This window comes from Stylophora pistillata, chromosome 3 (genome assembly GCF_964205215.1).
Source record: "Stylophora pistillata chromosome 3, jaStyPist1.2, whole genome shotgun sequence".
NCBI lineage: Eukaryota > Metazoa > Cnidaria > Anthozoa > Scleractinia > Pocilloporidae > Stylophora > Stylophora pistillata.
In genome coordinates this window covers 40,960,985-40,987,601 of record NC_142521.1, presented here as the reverse complement: position 1 = coordinate 40,987,601, position 26,617 = coordinate 40,960,985, and the positions used below count along the sequence as shown (strand labels likewise).

At 39.7% G+C, this 26,617-nt stretch overlaps 1 protein-coding gene across 8 annotated transcripts in view; it reads left to right on the top strand.

The window, feature by feature from the left end:
* LOC111343164 (uncharacterized) overlaps positions 1–26,617 on the top strand; it is a 119,860-nt gene that overhangs the window by 44,942 nt on the left and 48,301 nt on the right. For 7 of the 8 annotated variants that reach the window (XR_015999018.1, XM_088754373.1, XM_088754368.1 and 4 more), the window contains exons 63-101: positions 429–665; positions 1,205–1,414; positions 2,216–2,431; positions 2,553–2,768; positions 3,304–3,513; positions 3,747–3,962; positions 4,181–4,393; positions 4,590–4,796; positions 5,140–5,385; positions 5,471–5,683; positions 5,767–5,979; positions 6,521–6,730; positions 7,123–7,347; positions 7,646–7,858; positions 8,020–8,241; positions 8,482–8,679; positions 9,468–9,802; positions 10,041–10,299; positions 11,230–11,573; positions 12,208–12,460; positions 12,968–13,308; positions 14,237–14,489; positions 14,691–15,031; positions 15,311–15,563; positions 15,655–15,995; positions 16,764–17,028; positions 17,748–17,954; positions 19,038–19,238; positions 19,560–19,769; positions 20,096–20,299; positions 20,408–20,614; positions 20,716–20,919; positions 22,389–22,598; positions 23,061–23,264; positions 23,344–23,505; positions 24,319–24,662; positions 25,346–25,586; positions 26,061–26,108; positions 26,321–26,530. Coding sequence is in view for 7 of the 8 variants with exons in the window: in XM_088754373.1 (XP_088610499.1) it covers positions 429–665; positions 1,205–1,414; positions 2,216–2,431; positions 2,553–2,768; positions 3,304–3,513; positions 3,747–3,962; positions 4,181–4,393; positions 4,590–4,796; positions 5,140–5,385; positions 5,471–5,683; positions 5,767–5,979; positions 6,521–6,730; positions 7,123–7,347; positions 7,646–7,858; positions 8,020–8,241; positions 8,482–8,679; positions 9,468–9,802; positions 10,041–10,299; positions 11,230–11,573; positions 12,208–12,460; positions 12,968–13,308; positions 14,237–14,489; positions 14,691–15,031; positions 15,311–15,563; positions 15,655–15,995; positions 16,764–17,028; positions 17,748–17,954; positions 19,038–19,238; positions 19,560–19,769; positions 20,096–20,299; positions 20,408–20,614; positions 20,716–20,919; positions 22,389–22,598; positions 23,061–23,264; positions 23,344–23,505; positions 24,319–24,662; positions 25,346–25,586; positions 26,061–26,108; positions 26,321–26,530 (9,102 nt within the window). In the remaining variant the exon portion in view is untranslated. The remainder of the gene's footprint in view (positions 1–428; positions 666–1,204; positions 1,415–2,215; positions 2,432–2,552; positions 2,769–3,303; positions 3,514–3,746; positions 3,963–4,180; positions 4,394–4,589; positions 4,797–5,139; positions 5,386–5,470; positions 5,684–5,766; positions 5,980–6,520; positions 6,731–7,122; positions 7,348–7,645; positions 7,859–8,019; positions 8,242–8,481; positions 8,680–9,467; positions 9,803–10,040; positions 10,300–11,229; positions 11,574–12,207; positions 12,461–12,967; positions 13,309–14,236; positions 14,490–14,690; positions 15,032–15,310; positions 15,564–15,654; positions 15,996–16,763; positions 17,029–17,747; positions 17,955–19,037; positions 19,239–19,559; positions 19,770–20,095; positions 20,300–20,407; positions 20,615–20,715; positions 20,920–22,388; positions 22,599–23,060; positions 23,265–23,343; positions 23,506–24,318; positions 24,663–25,345; positions 25,587–26,060; positions 26,109–26,320; positions 26,531–26,617) is intronic. The other variant, XM_088754371.1, reaches the window with a different exon arrangement.

Below are 26,617 nucleotides of genomic sequence, written 5' to 3'. Positions count from 1 at the left end.
GTCTTAACCAGATAAGATGGTGTTACCAAACAGAAATTTTTGTCAAAGTCCTACACTCAGAAACAATGACCAAAACGTCACGAAGTAAAACATAACATGTAATTAAAATTCATATTAGCGCAAAATTAGTACTTACACATTATGTGTCTATATTTTTTTATTTTCACGTTCATGTGCGCTCTACTTATTGTTTCACAGGATTTTTTTCCTTCTTTTTGATTTGTTTGTTAGTTTGTCCCTTTGTTTGTTTGTTTGTTTGTTTTGTTTTTTTTACTTTTAGTTGGGGAAGAGTTCGACTAACGGCACCAGTTATTGATAGGTTAGATGTTCGTTTTGGACAGCAAAAGTGCTTGCAGTCCTAAGGTAGCAAATGCAAAGGAGACGGTATCCAAGTCGTGTGTTCTCTGGCATTGTTTTTTTTTTAATAGATTTCGACTACCAAGGTGCGAAAAAACAAACTCGTTGTCTTCTGGACAGAGCACGATCCCTTACATTAAACGTCGCTCCTTCAAATGGTAACTACATACCCAAATGCAAAGGTGACGGAAGTTATGATCCTGTACAATGTCACGTGGCTTCAAATCAATGCTGGTGCGTGGATAGGTATGGCAACGAAATCTTTGGCACGAGACAGACTAGTGGAACACCCGATTGCAGCGACATCGGTGAGGACATCAAGTTCAAGGTTTCAGTGTTCAGCTAGATAGTGACTGGCTTGGAACTTGAAGCAAAAAAAAAACTGAAAGCGCACGTTACTTAATGCTAAAAAGTAAATTCATCTTTTTTGATTGCGAGGAAAGGGTAGTGAACTGCGAATGATGCCGAAAGTAAAACAAGGCTCGAAATGTGTTGCAAGAGCTGTTTTGTCTGCTATTGAAATAATTAGAGACTACTCGTCAGAGGGCAATCCAATGCTGTTAATTCGTGATTTGCAACTATTGTGATCTTGCACGTTCAACTATTAGCCACTTAAGAGTGATGTACATCTCGATGTAGTGGAATGTCAAGTAAAACCTATTTGTGATGGCTAACAACAAATGACGTTTTGTAGAGCTGTTACATCTGCTCATAACGACTAAAATGCACCCGCTTTGCTATTAGTGCCTTCTTGCACCCGCTGAGATGAGATTTGCAGGAATTGATTGTTTTACCTGTATATTTCAGAGATAAATGAGTATCAATTTCTAACTCTAACGTATCGTAGATTCCAAGTTAACGCTGTGCCAGAGGAAAAGAATGGACATCATACAGGCTGTTAGTTCATTTGGTCATTATGTCCCAACGTGCTCGAAGGACAATTCTTACGAAAATGTCCAGTGCCATCCTTCCACTGGATACTGTTGGTGTGTTGACCAGAACGGAAATGAGTGGCGTGGAACAAGGGGAAAGGGAAGACCTCTTTGTGATCATACTGGTAAGCTGCCAAATTTTAATCACGAATGCTGCACATTTGTCTATGTTAAGTCCCATACTTTTCATTCCAGTGCCTATGCGTAGTAACAAAATTAACTAATTTTAATGCAGGGAGATGGAAAGCACGCCATAACGTCCTTACAAATACAATTATTTAAGTGCACGAAAACCCAAAAATTTTTTCCGCTTAACGAAATAAGCGTATTTTTTGGAGTATTTCTTTGCAAAAATTTTTTTATTTGCTCAAGTCTTTAATTTTCTGTGCCCAGTCAAAATACGGAAAATCGGCCGCCATCTTGCCCCACGACCGAGTTTAAAGAGGAATGGCTCTAGCGGGGAATGTGACGTCAAATCGAGAACACGAAAGTCTGCATTTCACACATTTTCACTTGTTTGGGAAGGTTGTAGTTGATGTTGTCCGAAATAGGTGTGTTGTATGAGGAATGTATGAAGCGCGATACTCTCTTCCAAATTTCGCACGTTGCTACATCCTTCTACAACACACTTAGTCGGCATATTTTCGGACAATATCGACTACAACCTTCCCAAACATGTGAAAATGTGTGAAATGCAGACTTTCGTGTTCTCGATTTGACGTCTCATTACCCGCTAGAGTCGTTAAGCGAAAAAAAATTTTTGGGTTTAGGTGCACTTTAAATTTGCATTTTCTCAACAACATTCTCTCGTTGTGATGGGCTTATGAATAACAAATTTCGTCCATTTTTAGGGCCTCAATAAGTTATGATCGAAAAACTTTAGGAATTATGATCTGGCAAGCCAAATAATGTCCTTTATTTTGCAGCTGGTTTGACGCCTTGTTTTAAGGACCGTTACGACGCCCTTGGCTTAGATAGAGTTCCTCCTGTTGGTCGTTTCATACCCGAATGTACCCGATCAGGCGAATACAAAAGACTCCAATGCAGTGCTTCAACTGGCTATTGCTGGTGCGTAGACAAAAACGGACAAGAAATAAGAGGAACACGTAAGAGAGGAAATCCGCCTCAATGCTTGAAAGATGGTAGGTCCTACATTAAGATCCTTTCATTGAATTACAAGTTAGATTCTACATCTGTATGATTTTGTTACATAGGTAAAAGTTTTTTATTTTCTCCAGTAACTTTGTGATACTTCTTTGATAGGCCAACTACCCAGATGTCTCCGTGAACGTCAGTTCGCCTTGGGCTGGCATGATGTTGTTGTCCCTGGATTGTTCATCCCGGAATGCACTACCGACGGAAAATATGAACAGATCCAGTGTAACCCTTCTTCTGGATTCTGTTGGTGCAGTGACAGCGAGGGTCGTGCTTATACTGGTACGAAAGTTCGTGGAAAACCCGACTGCTCCAATTTACAAGGTATACAACGGACTAGTTCAGTTGCTCCTTGCTTGTTTATCTTTTTTTTTTGTTTGTTAACTCTTTGCAAACGGTGGTCTTGAGGTAAGAGCTGAACTCTGGATCAAGAGGTCCTGGTTGGGGCCCTAAACATTACGCAAAATGTATTTCGAGGCGACACAACTTACAAGATCAAACTGTCTTTTTCCACCCTGGAGGGTGCAGGGAACCGTCTGGGGAACTTAAAAGAATCCTGGAGGCTACATGCAATTGACTAACTTCACATTTACAAGGAGTCGCTATATTCGTATTCGCCTAGTATTGCAGAATCTAGATATGAGCGCCTTATGCCACTCGGCTTTAATCAGCTTGTTTTCATCAGGTCACTAGCAATTTAGATTTAGTGCGCTTGACAGTTTTTTAGGGTCTTACTGGAGATGATGTACATTTCCGACATGTCTCTGATGAACGATTAAAAAAAAAACCAAAACAAACTTCATCATCCTTGACTAAAATTTAATACACCCCGTGATGGAGTGTGACTTGCCTCTTTCAGATGACGTGAGCGATTGCATTAAAGATCAAGTTCAAGCTAGTGTATGGTCGGCAGATTTCGCCATCGTTTTCTCTCCTGAATGCAATAAGGATGGCAGTTTCAAAACTGTTCAGTGCCAAAAGTCCACTGGATACTGCTGGTGTGTCGACCGCAGAGGAAATGAACTCTGGGGAACGAGGATCAAAGGGCAACCGGACTGTAGCAAAATCAGTAAGTAATCATTCTCGCGGCTGTGTTCGAAAGATATTAACTAAATATTAGTCTCAGATCGAGCAAAATTGCAACTTGAGCATACGAACATAAAAACATAACTTTAAAATCGATCATAATATTCACTTAAGTGCATATAAGGTGACCTTATGACACATTTAAGAAAATTAGTCTACCTGACTAATCTTTTCTACAATGTTTATGCTGCTTGAAAAAAGAAGGTTTGCTTATAGGTGGAAAGAAAACAACTTGCGAAATGGAAAGTAGTGAGGGTTCACAAGTTCAGCAGACTCGTTTCCAGTTCACTCGCTTCATCCCCCTATGTGATAGATATGGTGGCTACCGAAATGTCCAGTGTGGACCTCTCGGGGAATGTTGGTGCGTGGATCGTTACGGTAATGAGTTGCCAAGAACAAAAATCAAAGGAGTACCTCACTGCGGACAAGATGGTTAGTCCTTCCGAAAATAATACTATTTATTTTGCCGCTTTGGAATGAAATTGGAGAGAAAATATTAAGCTGAATTCATGAACAGCTCTCTCAATAGCGAAAGAAATTATGAAGTTGTCGCTAAACTTAGATAACGTAACGTTGGCATTCCATTGTTCCAGACAAAAGAAATATATCATCTATATCTATTTACGCTCTTTTTATTTGACCATAAAAAGCTGGACTTAAGCGTTGTCAGAAGGAAAGGCTTGCAGCATTAGCGCTTAGAGGAACAGTCCCGCCTAATGCATTTGTACCACACTGTAAAAACGATGGTGAGTTCAAACCGGTCCAATGTGCACCAACTGGAGATGAGTGCTGGTGTGTAGATCGCAATGGCAGACCTATTCCAAGGACGATGTCAACCGGCCAATTGAGCTGTGCTGACCCAGGTTTGTCTGACATGATACTTACCTAAAAGTCAGCTAGCATTCTGCTAAAAAATAATGCGTCCAGTGCCTCACATTTGAGTAGAAAATACAGCAAAATAGGTGTCAATGGGTACAGCCTTTCCACGTACAATATAAACGGTGTGCGCAGTCTGTAACCAAACTGAATTAAAGGTATTATTTCCCTTTCTCTATGCAGCTAATCTAACCGACTGTCAGCTTGATAGACTACATGCAGCTGGCAGACCTGGTCAATTTCAACCTGAGTGCACTAACGATGGACAGTACAAACCTGTGCAGTGCGAAAATGGCATTTGTTGGTGTGTGGATCGCTTTGGTAATGAAATTTATGGAACAAAGACTTACGGAGCACCACAATCTAAGTGTCCAGACAGATCAACGCCAGGTATTTGGTAGTCTTTATAAAACACATTTGAACTGGTTATTGTTTTGAACATTTATCATATTTGTGCTTTAAAATAAAGGAACTTTAAAGGAAAATATTGGATTTTGTGTCGGCCAGTTTTATCATATATATAAGTTCTTTACGCTTATTAAAAAAACCTGACAATTTTAGTGAGGGTGCAAGTTTCTAAAAAAACACAACGGCGATGCTACGTTGGTTGGGAAATGACTAGATAACTTGGTTTTATCGACCGTTTGAAAACTCTTGACGGTTGCCAATTTACATTATCAACTCAGTCGATAAAACCAAATTATCTGATCACATGCGACTCTGCTTCGTTTAGGTGTTAAAACTACCTGCCAGAAGGAGAGACAAATACGACAACTCCAACCAGTGGTTTCAATGAAGATGCCTCTTCAGTTCCTTAGACCAAGTGGCCCGTGGTGGTCTATGGTGAGATGCGATGATAATGGGGGTTACCGCCCTGTTCAATGTCATCGAGGGACTCCAGTGTGTTGGTGTGTGGATAGGTATGGACGGGAGATACCCAGGACTAGACTATCGGGAACCCCTACATGTGAACCAACTGGTAGGTGTCTAGCCGTCGAGAAGACGTTCAAGTCAGCCCATCTCAGTGATTATTAACCGCATTGTAATTATATCACATTTTGCAGCTGGACTCACAATGTGTCAAAAAGAACGTCAAGCAGCCCTGGGTTGGAGAGGAATTCCAGCAGTTGGAAAATTCGTTCCATTGTGTCGACCAGGTGGAGAATACCAGGATGTTCAATGCAGCCCATCAACTGGTTTCTGTTGGTGCGTTGACAAGAATGGAATCGAGAAACAGGGTACTAGAACTCGTGGTGCACCAAGTTGCGGGCTAATGGGTTAGTGCATTTTAGACCGTTTCCGTACACTCAGTTGACTCTTTATCTGATATATTAAAATTTGTGTATTTGTTTTTTCTTAGCTCACTTGACAAAGTGTCAGAAAGAACGAAGAACAGCATTAGGTCCATTGGGAAATGCACCGCCTGGACGATTTGCCCCAGAATGTGACAGCAAGGGCCAGTACATCAGAGCACAGTGCTACACTGCAACTGGCTACTGTTGGTGTGTAGACTCGCTTGGCCGAGAATTACCTGGAACAAGGAAAAAGGGAAGAGTCAACTGCCCAGACAAAGGTTGGTGTTTTCATTTTGTATTCATTGCTAGAGCTTCACTAATTTAGGGTTTTGTAAATACAATAAGAAAGATGGTCAGTTTTTGGGCTGGGTGATGAAATAGAGAAATTTTTTTCTCGTCTTGTCACGAGCGTGGGACAAAAAAAAATTCTGAGTCCTCATGAGGAATCGGTTTCCGCGCTCCGATGTCCTACCACTTAGCCACAGAGACTCTATGGTGAGCAAGGCACATTAAGAAGTTCACCCTCGTGACAAGACGAAAAAAATAGCTTTCTCTAAATTTAGGGTTTTGGAACAAGAAGAGAAAGCGTTCATCAAAGTTCCTTCTAGTGCACTGCTTTATGTATTACTGGGCTGAAGTTTGACTCATGTTCCATGATTTTCCAAGTGTCGTTGAACTCTTTCGCTTCTCTTGCAAGAGGCGTAGACGTACTGTTTAATTCGTTGATATACTTTAATTTGGAGTGTGACCTTGTCTGTTCCTATTTTACAAAGAACTCTAACATGATCCACGTTAATGCTTGCTGTTTTTTCGTTGTAGATCGCAAGAATTGCAATTACGAAACAAAAAGGCTGGTTACATCTGGGATATCAGACAAACCATTGCCTGAGTGCGATCGTCAAGGAAATTATAAGAAAGTGCAATGCAGCTACGTTTGGGAGTTAAATGAATGTTGGTGTGCTGACAGCAAAGGAAATGCTTATTGGAATACTTCTGTGATGAACGGCGTTCCTGACTGTTCCGAAGGAGGTACCCAATGACTAGATTGTTTATAGTTGTGTATGACTATTATACATTTCACCCATTTCTTGGTGAAATATCTTAATCCTAGAAAGCTTACCAAATCTGAGATTAAAACGTGTTTCACGAGACAGTAACACTTTAAGCATAACTTCAACTAACAGAGTATGTTATGGATACTTCATATGGTACTCTGAGATATTCCATAACACCTCGGGTAGTCGTGGACAGCAAAGTTTGACAGAATTGTGTACTGGGCATTCCGAGGAAAGCCAATATCTCGTGACTAATCAACACTTAAATGTTCTGGCCGAAGGGTTGATTTTTTGGGGCTAATTTGTTGCATAAGTTAAGAAATTTGAAATCACCGATACAATCGACGTCCTTGAATTCCATTCTAGTGCTGAACAAACTCCCAACCGAATGCCAAAAGAGACGAGACGATGCCCTTAACTTCCGTACAGTGGATATCGATATCAACAGAGATGTTCCTCAGTGCAAACCAGATGGTAGTTACGATGATGTTCAGTGTTCAGCGACCACGGGACGATGTTGGTGTGTGTACTATAACGATATGCCAATCCCGGGTACTGAAACTGATGCCAAACCATACTGTCCACCAACGGGTAAATTGTCAGATTTGTTTACTGGCTTACAGTTATTAAATGATGGGACTTGGATACGTGATTCAAGTTAAAATGAAGTGATAGTTAATTTTTCACCATTAACTGTTAGGATTTGCTACCTGGTTGACTTTCCTTTGGTGATACTTGTATTGGTTTATGGCCTTTTCCCTACGCTTGTAAAGTTTTTTTTTAGTTTGTCAAAGGTTCTCACAAAGTCTCCAGCCTCAATAGTTATTTTGGCAATTGCGACTTTCAAGCTTCTTCTCGCACTAACATGCAAATGTTTTTATTCTTCAAGCTGGGTTAACACCGTGCTTAGCAGAACGTATAAATGCAGAAGGTTACACTGGTTCAACTCTTCCCGGTCGTTATTCACCTGACTGTGACAGAGATGGTAATTACAAACCCTTGCAATGTCATTTTGCCAGTGCCGTCTGTTGGTGCGTCGATAGCCAGGGACAAGAAATACCAGGTACCAGAGGAAAGGGAAGAAAACAATGTCCAATACCAGGTAAGTCTTTAAAACGTTTAAGAAATTCCTGCTTTTTGCTATGATCATGCTCTACTGAAGGATTACCTCTTTTTTTTATATTTACTAATTACTGGACTGTTTCTAGTATAAAAAGATTTTAAATATCCTGAAAAATATTGTAAATATCTGCTAATATCTAGGCGTGCAACAAACAAAATGTCAAGATCAAAGAGAACGAGCCCTCCAAAACGGAGTCATTGGAAGTTTTATTCCAAAGTGCACAGAGGATGGAAGTTTTGAAAAGATTCAGTGTCACGGCTCGGTGTGTTACTGTGTCGACAAGGATGGTAATGAGATCTCTGGAACCAAAACAAGTCTCCCTGATACTCCTAATTGCCTTGTTCCAAAACCAACAGACGAAGGTAGGTGGCGTACTTTAAGTACACTATAATTTTAAAATGTGCAACAAGGAACAACATAAGTTACGTGCAATAATGTCCATAATGTGTAATAAGTAACAGCAGAAAGGATTACGGTATGTTGAGAGCAAATCAGTACAAAAAAACGCACTTATGACAACAGCAGCACTTATATATCATAAGATTTCTTTAAATTAGTGCTTAAAGTAAACTTTGTGCCATCGCCAATAATTTTTCTTGTAGATCCAACGAAAAGTTCATGTGAGGAAAAGTACCGCCAAGCTATGGAGAATTACAATATTGGCACGTTTGTGCCACAATGCAAACCGGATGGTCGGTATGAAGAGGTGCAGTGTGGAGCTGGATGGGACTATTGTTGGTGTGTCGATTCAATCGGCAGAGAAATCTCTGGAACAAGAAGAAAGGGGTGGCCTCAATGTGGTAAGACATGTGCTATTAGTAACACAATTGGCATCTGTCTTCTTGAATGGTTTTTTATTTGTATGGTGAACCAAGCACGTCTTAGTTTCCGATTAGCTGTTCAGGCCCCCAAACTAGCTCTATTCGCAACTAAAAGAGAATGTCTTTATAATCTTGAACTTGGCTATGAGGCAACACCCTGGGTACACTGCCATATCATAAGTGTGTAAGGAGAAAAACTCAGCCTGTTTTTCACAGCAGACAGCAAGTTACTAAATCCTCGGGATGGAGGTTTTTAGTACCGTATCATAGTGTTACGGGTGGGCATGCCAGCTGGCTGACCTCGGGTGGGCATGCCAGCTGGCTGACCTCGGGAGACTAAACATTGTTTGTTAGAACATTAAACCAAACAATTTCATGGGAATTTCGAAATAAACAACGAAGTATTCAATCAAAGCTTCCGATCAACTGAATAATCCTCTGACTGCGTTCGCCAAAACAAGAACTTTCGTTTGGGTTCAAATCAAGGTCAACAGACAAACTTGACACGTCCACTTTTGGAAGTTAGACAAGACTGTCACAGTTCAAAAACATATCGCTACAGCTCAAACCTTGATAACATCGGAATTTGAATTCATACAGAAACCACATCTTAATTCAGTTAAACGATTGACTAAATCATACTGAGCTGACTAACCAATAATTAAATAACTAAATACTTCATAAAAATAGCACCAGACATTTCATAAATGCCTGCCGTTTGAAGAATAATGGACCATTAAAAAGCTGTCGTTCAATTTAATTTGTAGCACCTTCAACTGGAGTAGATGTTGCATTTGTCATCGACTATGCCACAACCCCAGACACTATAGCAAAGTTGTCCACCTTTGTGTCATCTGTCATCGATGGACTGGATGTTTCCCCAACTGGAGCTAACGTGGCTCTTATCACTTACGGAAACAATGCAACAATAGTTTTCTCATTCAACGCTCTGCAGGGAAAACAGGTGAATAGGGATGAAGTGAAAATACTGGTGGACACTGCAACTCAGATGACGCGCAGCGCTCGGATAGACAGAGCCTTAGAACTGGCCGACAAGCAGTTGTTTACTACAGAGGCAGGCTCAAGACCAGGAGTACCGAAGGTACGTTTGTTTTTCTTGATTTTCTTGACGAGGAAAATTTCCTTGTTTTCTATTTTTTTCCAAAATTATACATTGTACAGGAGAGTGATTTCTTTGGTGAAGCTCGGGTGCAGAATTTGGTTTTACCTGAAAAATTCTACCAAGTTGCATAAAAGTAAAGAGCAAGATCACTCACTGGTGGATGGATCGATCGATTTTTCGATAGGATAGTTTAATCATTTGTTTTTATTTCTTCTAGTTCTTGATTTTGGTGTCGCTGAATACAACGGAAGACCCTGATCAAACGCCGCTCATCAAAGCATCACAAGGAGTCAAGAGTAGGGGTATTCGAGTTTTCTCAATCGGAATCAAGCCCTATGTCAATCAACGCGATTTGGAGGATACCACAATCAAGCCATCTGATGTCTACATCATTCCTTTGGATGAGTTACCAAGTACAGGGAGGAGAGTAGCTGACACCATCAACGGATTCGTGGATGATCCTGGTCGTCAAACTGGTCAGTACTTTAGTCTGTATCCTTGACGCTTTCATATATACATCTTTCCATTTTTTTAATCTACCTTTAAGGAATGACAATCGTGTTATTGAAAGTCAAGTACCTCAAAACATAATTTTGCGGCTACTGCCTCCTGTGATTTTTACTTACAGCTATTAGCGCATTATGTTTTCAGTTCTTGCTGTCACACTGTAGAAGATAGCAGAAAACGATAACCATCTCACAATCATTTTAGGACTGCGCATGATTGGAAACGGAACTTTCCTTGAAGAAATATCTTAATAAGGATAATCAGCACATCATGAAACTTAGGGGAAAAATTGTTTCCACGAAGAGTGACCATTTTACTGTTTGAATCTGCGAATTATGCCTAGTAAATCCGGATATAAATGTTTTTAGTTCTTGTGGTAAAAATACAAAAGTTATTTCTCAATGGCATCTACCGACGTGGGTGATTTAAATCAAAACTTTCCCTTGCATACTATCTCAATAGGTGTGATTTAGAAATGTTTAAGAATGTATTTTTTGAAAAGAGAGAATTTTATCGTTGGATCAGTGATTTATTCCTAAAAGGCCACTAAATTTGCGGAGTGAGAAAGTTATGAATTTTACAGGGTGACATATTCAATACAATCATGGAACAGTGGAACGGTAGAATAGTGAAATATCCAAAACCACGGAATGACAGAATGTCCTAAGACGCAGAAAGACGGAATATCCTAAAACGTGGAATGCCTTATTACATGAAAAAAAGTCTCTCAAAAATGGAGGGATGGAGGAACCGTGTGGCTTTCGAGCGAGCCCCATTAAATAATAATGATAGTAGTAACAATAGTAATAATAGTAATGCTATCGTTATCATGATTTTTATTGTTATTTTGATTATTTGTAACCATTTCATTGTTTGGATTAATCTTTCCCAACCAACAGACATGACAGCTGCCGCTGATATTGGAATTTTAATTGCTTCCTCTCCACAAACAACGCCAACCAAGTGGTCATCAATTCTTGATGACGTAAACTCTATGGTGGATTCATTTACGGTATCGCCACGTGGGACTCACCTCTCCGTTGCCACAGCGGCCAAGGTCCCCAAGGTGGCTTTAAGATTTAACACCCTAAAGGGCTCAGACTACAATTTGAACGAGGTAAAAAGACGCATATCGCAAATCCCGTATGAAGAAGTTAATGACACACGCATTGACCTTGGACTTCAGGAGACAGCTGATGTAATGTTTACTGAGCAAAGTGGAATGAGGAGTGAAGCTTCAAAGGTTCGTTCGGGTTTTGTTTGATTTTCTGTTTCTACTATCCAGAAATGTTAGTGTAATAAAAAGATTCAAAAGAAATACGACCATAAGGCGCAGAGATTATGGCCAAATCCTTACTGGATACTATAAATGGCTCCCTTGCCAAAATCCCCCTTCATAAAACGGGGCCAAACAAACTTTTACTTTTCGCTTTCATGTAAGCTCCAAGCTCCTAATGGGGTCGCTTTACTCTATCGTCTTAGCGGCCGTAGGGAGCTAAGCACAGTTTAAGAACTGCTTGTAGGTGTCTTTCAATACAGACGGGTTTACGAAGGAATTTAACAAAGTACATACGAGTGAGCGAAAAACATTGTTTTAGCTGTAGAGGGGCGCATTAAACTGGCATCATAACGCATTATATTAGCTACTCAAAAATGTCGTCTCGTCACGGTAGCTATAAAGGCTAACATTTATCGAATAATTAATCATCTTTAAAGATAGTACTGAATGACATTTTGTTCCGTTCAGTAGAAACTCATTGCGACCATAAGGTGAAGTTATTACGTTTACATTTTGGGGAGATGTTTATGTTTATGTTCATTTCCTCCTTTTGACACCGTACGTTGCTATTTGTTACCTTTATTTTTTTCAAACCTAGTTCTTGGTGGTGATCTCGGATGGAGAGCAGTCAAAGGATCCCCAAGCAATTCCCTTAGCTAGTGCGGCTCAAAAGGTAAAAGATAAAGATGTGGAGGTGTTTGCATTCTCAACAAAACCCAGACAAGACACCAATGCGGATGACCTGCTCACAATAGCATCTGGAAATGATAATGTTTATTTCGTTGCACCTGATGATCCAGCGCCTGCTATTACCACCAAGATAACGCAAAAGGTTAAAAGCCGTGTGAGAGGTAATTAACAATGATTTTTATTTTTGGCCGCTGGTGTATCACTACTGTCCTCCTCGGTTTTCTTTTTCTGAGAAAATTTGATTTCATTTTTTTCAATTCCCTGTATGCAATGCCATTGTAATTGATAATGTATGAGATGTTTTTCTCATACCAAATCGTAATGGAACGCAGAGCAATTTCTCATCGAAAGTGGTGGCCTATGCTTTGAGGTTCAATTTACTTCACCACTAAATACTCTTTCACTCACTTCTAGGGTGTTTCTTTTTTGTTTCCGTATTTAATAAAAAAGAATTAAAAAAAAAACATCTCGTAAATGCATTGCTTCACTGGTTAACTGACTATGTAATTTCCACCCATTGCCCACTGAAAGGCCGAGCATTTACCATTACATACGCCCTCATCTGAAGAGCATGGTATAGTTCGCATATTTATACTAGATATTACAGAAATAGTCAGTCACTGCATACCCTGTGACTAAATTGCAAATTTCGTTTTCAAATTATGCAGAGCGTAACTATCCCGTAGACATCGCCTTTCTGATTGGATCATCACGTACAACAACACAAGCTCATTGGAGAACTACTCTTGATTTTGTTAAATCAATTGCTGACCGATTTCCCGTGTCTGAATGGGGAACCCGTATGGCACTGATATCTTTTGACACTTCACCTAGAGTCGAATTCTCATTCAGAGAGCTAACTGGTCCACAGCTGAATAACTACGAGGTACGCAGGTTGATTGACAGAGCTGAATACAAAAATGGGCCCACAAGGATTGACCGCGCCCTGAAGCTTGCAAACACTTATCTTTTTACTCAGGCGGGAGGATCAAGAAGAAATGCAATGAAGGTAGGAACATGCAGTGTTTATTTTGACCCTTTTCAACGAAGTGTACTTGAGTTTCAATTTCGACTCACCTTCGCTTTAAAGGAGCACTCTGATGAAACCGCCCTATAATTTGAAAACCCGAAAAATTCAGTTATTTCATTATAATATGAATTTTTAGTGATTAATAAAGCCTTTTCAATAATAATTTTAGTTGAAAGTCAATTGTAGGGCGAGAAATTACGATTTGAAAACGGTTCCGCCATTAATTTTCGTAATCACGGCCAACTTATCTTCGGTCAGCGGTCACTCCCATTGTGACGTAGATTACTCAACACACTTTTATATTTATACGGAAACCTCGTGAAATTTATTGAAAGTCTTAGTCTTAGTGTTATAAAAACAAATTTATACGATCAAAATACTGGTTTAAAAATTAGCCACGATCACAGCGCGTCAAATGAGTAATCTACGTCACAGTCCCTTCCATTGTGACATAGATTACTCAACACACTTTTATATTTATACAGAAACCTCGTGAAATTTAGTGAAATAGTCTTAGTCTTAGTGTTATAAAAAGCAATATAGACGATCAAAATACTGTTTTTGAAAATTAGCCACGAGCACAGCGCGTCAAATGAGCAATCTCCAAACTCGCGCCAGTCTTCTTAAGCCTGCGAAGTGATTACGAAAATTAATGGCGGAACGGTTTTTAAATCGTAATTTCTCGCCCTATAATTGACTTTCAACTAAAATTATTATTGAAAAGGCTATATTAATCACTAAAAATTCATATTATAATGAGGTAACTGAATTTTTCGGGTTTTCAAATTATAGGGTGGTTTCATCAGAGTGCTCCTTTAGTTAGTAACAAACAGGCCAAATAATAATAATAATAATGATGAAATGATAATGAGAAATAATACAACAGCCCGTGAATTTTCTTCAACAGATCTTGTTCTTGATAACAGACTCCGGACAAGCCCCAGACCAACGACCCTCCACACGTCTTAATCAGGTCTCACTTCCTCTAAAAGACAAAGGGGTGTCGATCTATGCTCTTGGTATAGGAGACGGGGTTCCCGAAAAAGACTTGAGTGACGTTGTATCACGACCACAAAATGTTTTTAGACCAGTTAACTCTGCAAACGACCTCCCACAGAGAAGGGGAACCGTAGTGGATGCGTGGAATACGTACCTAAGAGGTTCGAACGAGTTATGTGTGTATTGTTTGCCAATTGATATCCTTGGAAAAATATTTATAGATATTTATTTGAATTTGTCACGAGCGGGATAACGAGTTCCGGTCGGCCTCGTCTGTAATCTGTCATCTACTTTCTAATTGGAAGATTATGAGTTGTAAATTTCAAACAAAACTTATTTTTAACCTTTTAATTTTTACTTAGATCGCTGGGTTGGTGTAGACATTGGCTTTGTTGTAGAAGCTTCCGACAATGTGACGCCTCAAATGTGGAGATACTTCAAGGACCTAGTAAAGAGAACGGTTGACCGCTATCACGTTGCACCAAGAGCTGCAAACATTGGAATGATTGCTTATGGCAACACTGCCTACGAATGGTTTAACTTCAACACTCTACCTGACGAAATATTAAACAACTATGAAATGAAACGTCTTGTGGACGGAGCCACTTTACGCGGAGGAACACCCAGAATTGACCGCGGTCTTCAGATGGCTGAGACCTCATTGTTTACCGAAGCAAAAGGAATGAGGAGATGGGTTCCAAAGGTGAGGTCTCTGCTAGAAGTAAAAGGTTATAGTACTCTATTACCGGAAAAGGGTACAAGCATTACTGAGAAAAGATTTCAAAGGACACTCAGGCCGACATGTTTTCAGACCTATGGCAATTGTACATATGATAACCCTTGGTAATGGTATTAGGTAAAAACATCCCCTTAGCAGCAGCATACTGTAATGATATTCCAGGTTTTTTCCTTTATTTCCTTTTCACCGTGCGTTTATTATGTTTGAGAATTTTGATGGCAACTATTCTTGTTATTTTGGTAGTTCCTCTTTGTGATAACAGCGAGTATACAGTCAAGGTATCCGGACAGGTATACACCCCTAGCAACTGCATCTCAAGGACTAAAGGACAGAGGAGTGCGAGTGTACGTCCTGGGTGTAGAACCCAATGTTGACGACCAGGAGCAGATTGACATCGCGTCACGACCTCAAAATGTTTATAGAGCTCCGCTAGACCGTTTGCCAAGCTTTGGACCAAGACTTTGGAATAATTGGAGAGAATACATACGCAACAGAGGTGCTTTTCTGATTATAATGACTTTTTTCCAGTAGAAAAACCGTACAGAATATATAGTAATTGCATGTGTTTTATTTTCTCACCTTTCTAGGTCTCTATCCTGCGGCAGACGTAGCTTTTCTTCTCGGCTCGTCGCCTCGAACAACACCCCAGACGTGGAACGCATTCCAGACCTTTGCAAAGACGGTAGTAGACGTTCTTGGCGCATCACCAGACGGTATCCATTACAGCGCCATTGCGTTTAACTCAGAACCCCGGGTAACTTTCCGATTCAATACAATACAAAGACCTCAATACACACGGGATAACGTTAAACGCCTTATCGATGACATGCGGTACACAAGAGGGAATACGCGCATCGACAAAGCCATGGCTCTGGCTAATACTGTTCTATTCACCTCTCAGTCCGGCATGAGAAGAGATGTGCCACGGGTAAGCTACTTGGATCATTTAGTTCAGTTGCCTAGCTGATTGTCGAGAATAGCGTCATGTTCTCTCATAATCACCCTGCATGATTCCTATCTTCCTAGAGGGGAAAAGTGTATAATTAAAGAAAGTGCTACTTACTTGAGTATTTAAGACGTGGAGAATTAAGGCTCAAGAAGTTTGTACGAATCATTTGTAATTGAAGGAAATTTTGTGACACCAGATGCGAATTGAGTTCTCTGTTTATTATAGTAAGGTTCACCTGTCGTAGGCCGCAACATTCTGTTTGAGGTACTAATCTCTTTCTCTTTGCAAAGAGTTAGTTCTAAAAAAGGTGAAGACGACACCTGTTTTCTCAACAACAAACATCTTTGCATTGCTAGTCTTTGATCAGCACGTTTAATCCACATAAACATAAAAAACTCAAATACATTTACAGCAACTATTTTGTATCTATGTTCCTTCCACTCATATTCTTTTTTGGGTCACCTACAGCTACTCGATTAGTTCCACAAACTATTTAGGTGTTCCAAACTCTGCAAAATGAACCTGCATTTGAAAACTTCTTTTCCTTCACAATCTCTTCATTTTTTTATATTTAAAACACAAATTTTTAATTAATTATTATGCTGTGTGAGTTTGAATAAAAATTGAGGTGACGTGACTTGAATTGAGTTGACCTCAGCAGCTGTCTTGCTGTCTTGCTTACATTTACCACGTTTACCATTTTACCTACATTATCGTTTTTGTTTTTCGTTGCTTTGTTTTTGTCAGATGATAATCGTCTTGGTTGATGGGCCACAAGATAGAGATGTGATCTCATATACTCCTTTGATCAGAGCATCTCAGCCACTGAGAGACAGAGATATTTTCATTTACGCAGTCGGAGTACGACCTTACAGTCCCGAGAAAGAGCTGAAAGACCTAACCTCTGATTGGTCGAGGGTCTTTTTCTACTCAATAGACGAGCTTCCCAGACGTACTCCGCAAGTTTTGAATGGGTTTTACGATTACTGGCGAAATAGACTGCGTCCAAGAGGTACCTGTGTTTGGTGCTGTAATTTACCTCTCTCTCTCTCTCTCCCCAAGCAAAATAAATTATTTTGACAAATCAGTTTTCTTGCACTATAAAAAATTATTTTATAAGTACCAGAAAATAAACTTTAAAACCGTCCTTAGACAAATGCAAAAGAGTGCTGTGAATAAATTCTCATTCGCTGTTTGCGACGAAAACTGTTGGTTTCGCGAGCTGCCACCGTCATTAGCATGATATGGGAGAGCCCAGACATGCTGCAATCGGAAAAAAGGGCTGAAGAATTCTTAAATGTTTAAGGAATGCTGCAGTAAACTCATGTGCTATATATTTGAGATAAAAAAAGTTTTACACGCCAACGGACTGTTTTAGCGCGAGAATTTCTTTTAATTACCTGTGTTTCCACGCTTTGTTTTCAATCACTAAATTTATTACTCCTATTCCTGATTATTTTGTACATCAGTTTTGCTAATTCTTTTACATTTGACGCTGATTATGTAGAGTACTTGAAACTTTCGAAGTGTTCATCCACACCAGTTTCAATTTTTTGGAAGTTGACCAAATCCACGAGTAACAACTTGATCATCAACGTCACACACTAAGTATTCCTTAACGGTATCTTCTGCTTAAGTCTGTGCAATTCCTTTATATAACCGCACCCTGTTGAAACATACAAAAGCCTTTCTGTACGTTATGATAGTTCCTGTGTTAAACTTTGCCTACAGATCCAACGGACACCAAATGTAGGCAGCAGTATCGCACAGCATTGACAAACTATGTAGTTGGACGGTATGTGCCACGTTGCAGACCAGATGGTTCTTTCGAGCCTCTTCAGTGTCAGAGCTCCGTCTGCTTCTGTGTTGATCGATATGGAAGAGAAATTCCCGGAAGCCGAAAATCTGCGTATAGTCCTCCGAACTGCGTGAAATTTGGTAGGCATTACAGGAGATGCTCCATAGCTAAAGAGTGCTATTACATAAACTCATCACTATATGAAGAAAAATGACTGCTTTGTTAATAGAAAAGGTTGCTCTGACACAGCTAGTTAAAATATCAACGTAAAGTTTTTACGTTGAACTGACCGCAGCCGAGAATTAAGAAAAGTTAAAAGTTTGGAAATATTACCTTTTCCAGTTCTGCTTCCGTTGTCCGTTAATAATCAGATTTTTTCTGGAAACAAATCGTCACTCATAGTAATCATTTATTATTATTATTATTATTATTATTATTATTATTATTATTACATGAAAACATACATTTAAAGTCGGACTGGCCCCTATATAACTATGCTAGTCTAGGCGGGCCAGTCCATCAATAGCTAACGGGTGATTCGCATGAACTTGGCAATACTTCTTTGCTCACCTTGGCCGCCATCTTGTCTTTAAACCTCTGAAAATCTTCCCATAAACCTTTTACTTGATCTTTTAGTTTATCGTTCTCCTTTTTCAATGACTTTACATTCTCTCCCATTTTTGTAAGCAATTTTAAGAGATTTTATCGCATATTTTGAGTAATTATAGATGATTTGACTGGAAGGCTTCGACCGCGTGTTCGCGTGTTCGCTCGACAAATCACCCTTAAGTACGCCATCTCCTCATATTTAGTTCTTATTAACCGAGCGGGAGGTCTGTATGGGAGAATCTTGACCGAGGTCGCCAGTACAGACCGAACGCAGTGAGGTCTGTACCAGCGACCGAGTTATTCTTTGTACCTATTTTTTCTAGACCGGTCTAGATGCCGGTCTAGATGGGAAAATCTAGACCGCTTTCAATATTGATTTCAGCCAATCAAATTTGTGAATTCGGTTGTTCCCAGTCCTTGTGAGACACAGCCATATAATAATACTTGATATCGTCGCAAATTAGATAACAAGCCATCAAAAATTTACACTACAACTGGAAAGAGAATAGAATATTTCATTTGATTGAAATTCCTTAAAACCAAACAAATGGGGCTTTGGTAGTAAACAAACAAAATGTCATATCCAAATTCTTTGGTTCATTTGTAATTTATAGTCAATCCACCAACTGAATGCCAGCAAAAATACAAGAAAGCCGTGGCTCAACGTCTGTATGCTAAAGGCGCATATATACCACGATGCCTGCCAGATGGAACATACGATGAAGTGCAGTGCGGAGGTGGTTACTGCTGGTGTTTGAGTAAGTCTGGATCAGCTGTGGACGCTACCAGAGGATGGCCATCATGCGCAATTGGAGGTTAGTTTGAGTAAAGGTTGTAACAAATATAACAGTTAACATTTGATGTACGTTTACCTGGCTAAAATTACTCTTGGATGACTGAAGTGAATGTAAAAGAAGGTTAATTTCTAGCTAAGTAGTCACGTTTTTCGGGAAGATTCGAACCTAGTATTGTCTAATTTCGGGGTCGTTTGGATTACCACCAGGAAACAGATAATTGTTTGGATTGGGCCCCATAACAGGTTCATATGTAATTAGTATCTCACTGTTCTTTCTTTCATTTCATTTTGATTCTTTAATATCCACGAATTGTACGTAAAACGACACTTTGTTTTACAGGTAAACCACAGACACCCTGTCAGAGGCAATACCAGAAAGCTCATACATTCCCCTACAGTGGAACCTACGTCCCTCACTGTACGCCTGATGGCAAGTACTTCCCTGTGCAGTGCGAAGGATCTGTATGTTTCTGTGTAGATGACCAGGGAACGGAACTCAAGAAAACAGCTAAACTGCTACCATCGTATCCATCGTGTGATGCAACGCCAGGTAGACTGATAGTTTATTAGTGTTTATTTAAGCAGGTAACCCATTTCTCGTTTGAGAATTTCAACCTGAATGAACTTTGCTCTAACAAGGCCATTTTCTGTGTTAAAAATGTTACTTATCGACATTTCTCATAAATACGGGTAAGTGGCTAACTCTACGTATACAGTAGCAATTATGTTTTCACAGGTATCGGATTACCTTAAGTTTAAGTTTATTAGCTTCGCCGACAGGTAGGGACACCGCAACAGCTTGAGCCAATTACTGCGGGCCCAGATTACATTATTCGATTACATTAGGACATATCTGCATTTCCCTGATACTTTTAGACCTTCCTCTGTCACCTTGTGAGCGGGAGAGAAAATCAGCTACTGACAAACATGTGGTTGGCCGATGGGTACCACAGTGCCAAGAAGATGGTTCCTATTACCCCGTGCAGTGTACCACAGGTTATGATTGCTGGTGTGTCGATGATAATGGTCGAGAAATTCAAGGGTCTAGAAGAAGAGGTTGGCCAGACTGTGATCAACCTGGTAGGAAGTGAACAAACTTCTAATGTCTTGTATGTATTTGATGTTTACTTTCTGTGTATGCGATGAAGATTTCGTGTATTCAATTTTGTTATCCATTATTTTAAACAGAAAAGAGACAACCTAAATGTCGACGACACTTCAAAGCAGCTTTACTCCGCCTCCTCCCGGGAAGATTTGTCCCTCGTTGCAAAGCAGATGGCAGCTATGATCCCACTCAGTGCGCAGGCTCTGTATGCCTTTGTGTGGATAGCCGTGGTATAGCAATCCCAGGAACATCAAAAGCACGTTTCAAACAACAAAACTGCGAATCTCAAGGTAAAAGTCGTTCTTTTGCGACTATTTTGCGAAAGTTTTAATATTTTTTTCTGGAAAAAATCGATTCCTTTCATCTGTTAAACTTTTGGAATGTTCCTCAGGATGGAGATTGACAACATGCCAGCGACACTTCCAACAAGCCTCTCGCTCTTCTTCTGTCTATACTCCGAAATGCCGTCCCGATGGTCGTTACAAAGATGTTCAATGTTATGGAAGTACATGCTTCTGTGTTGGCAGAAATGGTTTGGATTTAGGTCTCAACAGAACTTTGTTACCCCAGCTTCCAACCTGTCCACTCACTCCTGGTAAGAAGATAATTTTTTTTGTCAGGATCAGGCGAATCGCAGGGTTTTTTAAGGCTAATTTTACCCCAAAGTCTGTATTATTAAGCCAAAAGGTTAAATTTGTGGTAACCGCCGCCGAACTGAACAGATGGTCTTTGTAACAACATTTTATGAAATAATAATATACATGAAAGAATTTCTCAGTTCTGATTGGTTAAGGTGAATGCAGTTTTCAGTTAATTCAGTGCAAAAGAGTTAATTCAGTGCAGAAGAGAGTTAATTCAGTGCAAAGAAAGAAACAAACCAGACATTCTGATTGGTCAGAATGATTGGTCAATGTCAATGTCAAGGTCAATATGAAGGTCAATGTCACTTGCAGGGTTTGAATAAATTATTTTTGCACGTGATGCGTGCGCTCTTCTTCTGCGTAGTTATGAGAAGCTACCTCATATTTTTTCATGTATATTATTAATAGATAATGACATGTTTTTCTCGTGAAATTTGGAATAGATAAGCACTTGTAGATTTTTTCAAAGACCACAAATTGCACTCACCCTACGGGCTCATGCAATTTTGTTAGTCTTTGAAAAAATTTACTCGTGCTTATTTATTCCATATTGCACTCGAAATCATGTGATTACCTATAGGAATAGTGTAGAAAGGTAGAAAGGAAAACATGTAGAATGTTCTGAGAGAAACCTTTTTGGACTTAGTATTCATGAAGAGTGCAAGTAGGAGAAACACTCATATGACAAGAAATAGTACTTTAACTGAAGTCAAAATGACTGTATATTTACACTGTTGATTGCCTAGGTCCGCGAATTAATATCGTCCGAGTCACAAAAAAAAAAACTTGAAAACAAAAGCGAACTGAGACATTGTGCTTTATTTGTGTCCTCGTTCACTAATATCTCAAAATACTTTAAAAGTAGCATTCACCGTCGCATAACTCAAACCAAATCTTTTCTCTACATATTTCTGATACCTTGAGTTGTTTACGCAATGGGATGGAACGTTAGATCGGCAGAATATTTTAAGACGTGGAATAACGGAATATCCTTAAACGCGGAAGTTGCCTTTTTTTTATGAGATAAGGGTCTCAAATGGCATTGCAATAAAATAGGAAAATAATTTTTAATTAACAGGCGAAATGAAAAGCATAGGTAATGATCGTTGGAGCCCATAGGATTGAGGAACCATGAGGCTTTCCAGCTGGCCCCTTTAGATTATCATTATATTACTATTGTTAGCATTAGTATTACTATTGTTGATATTATTATTTGTTACCATTTAATTATTGTTTGAGTGTCAACTAGACAATATATTCTTGAATCATCTTTCTGTTTTGTATGTGTGACAAACATTCTGAAACACTTCCACCTAACGTCATTATACAACCTCTACTATTTTATATTTCAAGATTCGTGCTTAACCATTAGCCACATGCAGTCTTTGACTGTCTATTTTGTTCATTTCTATTTACATGTTAGATTCAGATCCTCCAAGCAGACCCCAAACACCTTGTGAAAGACGACGAAATGCGGCCCTGCGCTCGCCAGATACATTTGCACCTTTTTGTACACCGGACGGATCGTTTGATCCAGTTCAGTGCAGAGGATTGATGTGTTACTGCGTGGATAGCGACGGAAAGACCATAGAAGGAACAGATATTCCCCGCCCTTATCGACCGGAGTGTTATGGTAAGTTTGCAGGAATGACGATATAATTGCATTAATTATTTCAAAAAATAAAGGAAAAAAACCAAAACAAAAAAGTCCCTTCTTCGTTCAATTGCAAAGCATAAGACTGGGAAGAATAACTGTTTTTCTTTTCCATTAACTTTTTAAGCTCAATTATTCACATTGGAATCGCAAAGAGATTCAATTCCAGAGTCTTGCTATCTACAGACTCTACTGTAAAGTTCAACATAAAATTGAATATCATAATAACGTTGAATCGTTGGAACAACCTTTGACTTTTACATAGAGAGCTATGTGTAAATGCAAAAGTAAGTAACAAATTCATTTATGGAGGGTGACACATAACATTCCTAAACGACCTAGTGAAAGAGTCCAAAATAACCTTAAAAGAGTAACTTTAGAACATATAGCGTTGGTTAATATGGTGTATGCTTCTAATTTCAACTATTGACTTATTTACAGGTCCCAAGCCTAGTAAATGCCAGGAAGCGTACCTTTCTGCACTGAGACGCTACCTGCCTGGCCGTTTCCTTCCTCGTTGCACGAGCGATGGAAAATTTGAGCCTGTACAGCTGTTCGGACCAGATGCTTATTGCGTGAATGCAGAAGGCAATGAAATACCTGGAACCAGAGTAATTAGACCATTTAAACCTAACTGTTTTTCCGGTAAGTTTACAAAGTTTTAAATTGCTGACAGGGGACTTACGAATCATTATTTATACCAAATCGTTTACTATCATTGTAGATAAGCCTGGTCGATGTCCAGCGCCATGGCTGGGCCTTGATGGTAAATGTGACAAAATGGGTGACCTTTGCCGAAGAGACAATGGATGCCCAGATGACCAGAAATGCTGTTTCAATGGCTGCCAAAATGAATGTGTCGCTAAAGACCCCAACGAAAAATACGGTTAGAATATATCTCCCTTTTTTACATCAAGTGGTTCGTCTTCTTTGAATTATAAAGGCTTTGCAGCATTCATTTTGACTTGATGAAAATTATGTTAGCATTAACTTCTTACCGATCGAGCGTGAGGGCCGTACTGGGAAATGTTGGCCGGAGGTCGTTCAGTTCGTGCCTAACAGTCCATAGTGCGACTCGAGCAAACAAGCTTAGTTCATTGTAAATACACCTAGTCAATGGTCACGGCTATTTTCGTAGAGACAAATACGGACCAACAAAGAACCAATCAAAACGCTCGGATTTACCTCGGGACTACCTTGTTATTAAAGTATAATGAATTGTTATATTACTATTCCTACGTTATTATTATCGGTGGTATTATACAACCCAGGGGCTAAATACCTGTGTAATGCAGTGGAGCACTTACGCCAGAGATTGACACTATTATAGTATAAATTAACCGACAGAAGAATAAATGTCCAACTACTTTATTAAAGAAACGTGTAAGGGGTCACTCCTATAGGCAATACAATTGTCATCTTTTGAAACTTACTTAAGCCCTCCACAGACCATAACTTAGCTCACCACCGACACAAACCCACCATTCCCTTCAAATGTTCCTCGAAATGCATAATCTTTGAATTATATCACAATAGCTCTCTCTCAGTATAGCTTTCCAAACACTCGGTCTTTGTCGACAACAGCAACTACTAACTGCCAGATAACTGACTAGATATACATTTACAACGTATTGTAGAACATTCCGGAACCCTCAACACAACACAAAGCTTAAGTCTTATTCTTTTTTTTGCCCCACAGGTGGCATTTGCCCAATACCAATGGATGTCACGTTCATCATTGACTCGTCTGGAAGTTTGGGCCGCAGAAACTGGCTCCTATTGCTCAGTTTTGTTCAATCAATAGTTCGTCTCTTTGGTGTGTCATCATCTGGAACTCATGTTGCCCTTATCCCATTCAGTACTGACGCGAGAGTGGTTCTTAAGTTCAACACATTAACTGGCTCCCTTCTCAGTGTCGCAGAGGTGAACAGACAAGTTGCTGGCCTTCGTTGGCAGAGAGGTTTCACTCGCATTGATAAAGCAATGGAACTGGCGGATAAAGAAGTGTTAACATACGCGGCGGGCATGCGGAATGTTCCAAGGGTAAATTTACTCTAGGATTACCCCAAGAGGAATCTTCTACTAAATCCATACAGTATTTACTCGGATAAGTACCAACGCCCTCTCCCTCGAGTAAGCGCACACCCCCTAAGCAATAACTTCAATCAGCCGCCCCCCTCAAATAAGCATCCTCGGACTACTTTATTACTAACTTTTTAAGCTTCAACAACAGAGGAGTCAGTACACGAGAATAGTGTAGACTCCGTCCTATCACTTCGCTTATTTTTGTCTTTCGCCCTCTTGCCGCGCTCTTGGTAATGCCATGAGCTAATCAAAAGAAGCTAGACCAATATTTTGCTTTTGAGGAACAGTGATTTCTACGGTAATAAAGTCATTAGGATGCGTTTAAAGAAAACAGTTGATAATAAATGAGCCGAAATTTTAAATAAGCGCTTTGGCGCGTATTTAAGGGATACAGTACCTTTATACGGTTATGACTTAAACTTGGAAGGAACACTCGTTGGTGCATTTGGGTCGTTCGGGTTTGAAAAGTCCAGCTTTAGCTTGTCCAAGTGATGGGAACGGGGGTTAGCATTCCGATACACAGTCAAATGTATGGGGTCTATTTCGTAAAACTGCAACTCTCTCTTTTTTCCTATCTTGTGGCTCTCTTTCTTCCTTTCTCCAATCTTTCTCCCATTAATATCTCGCCTCAAATTTTATAGCCTGTTCTAGTAATGACGGATGGAAAGCAGACGACCGACAGAGGATCGTATACTCCACTTGAAGTTGTCTCGTCACGCCTTATGAACAAGGGAGCGGCTGTTTTCGCTTTGGGTATTGGTCCTAACGTTGAGGTTTCAGAGCTTGGAAAAATCGCTTCTAATCCTGAAAACGTCGTAACAATCGATTCTTTCGAGGACTTGACAGACAAAGTTAAGGATTTCAGGGATGGCTTCTGTAAAGGTACATTTCACACATGTGTTCTCTTTGTTTCAATCTGCTCTTGGCACCTGACTTGTTGTACACTTAAAGCCTTCGACCTTTTCTTACGAGAGTGAAATATTTCCGTTTCGCATAAATACAGTAGCACCAAATTTCGCTCTCATTTCATAATCAGAAAACAGTTTTGAATTATACCCTTGAATGCCTTGAAGAGGCCTTGGTATCACAATGTGGCATCTAACTAACTAAAATCGTAGTTTTCATGATCACCACCATTTGTGGTAAACTGAGAAAATGTGATTGATGTACTTACTCTTTGTCAATTGGTCAAGATACAAAGCAATATTGCACCACGTTTTTATTTTTACAAACAGTTGGGGAATTGTAGGAAAGATATAAATCCCTATTCGTCAAATAGAAATTTCTTTAGATCAATGCTGGCAAGTTTGCGAGGTGTTTCTTTAGCCACTTATCAAATATTTTTTCCTCCTTCAGCACCACTTCCGGCTACAACAACAGCACCCCCAATCACCACGCCGGCAGGTATAAGCACTTTCTAACCTTTATCCTTTCAGTTCTAAGAAATAATAATGATTTCTCGCTACTCTCTACCCTGCATTCCTTGGGATTTTAGCTGTAAATGTTCTCTAATCAAACGATAATCCTTTATTGTTTTATCGCTCAATATCAAAACTACTGTTAAAAGAAATTCATTTCTTCTCACTCCTTCTCACAAAAGTCCGTTTACTCTACAGATCCGTGCACGATTGTTGGCTGTAATGCACCCTACAACATCGGTTGTAAAAATGTGAACAACTCGGCTGAGTGCATCTGCCTCGACTGTCCCGACACAGTCAGCCCTATCTGTACCTCAGATGATGTCCAGGACCGCTCTGAATGCCTTATGAAAAGGCAATCATGTGAAAGTGGTGAAATAGTAACTGTTGGAAAGAACGGACCATGTGGTATGTGAATTCAACTAACTAAACCTGGAAGTCTTAGAAAACGTCCAGTTGTAAGGCCCACTTCTAGTGTATCTCCAACTGGGTTTA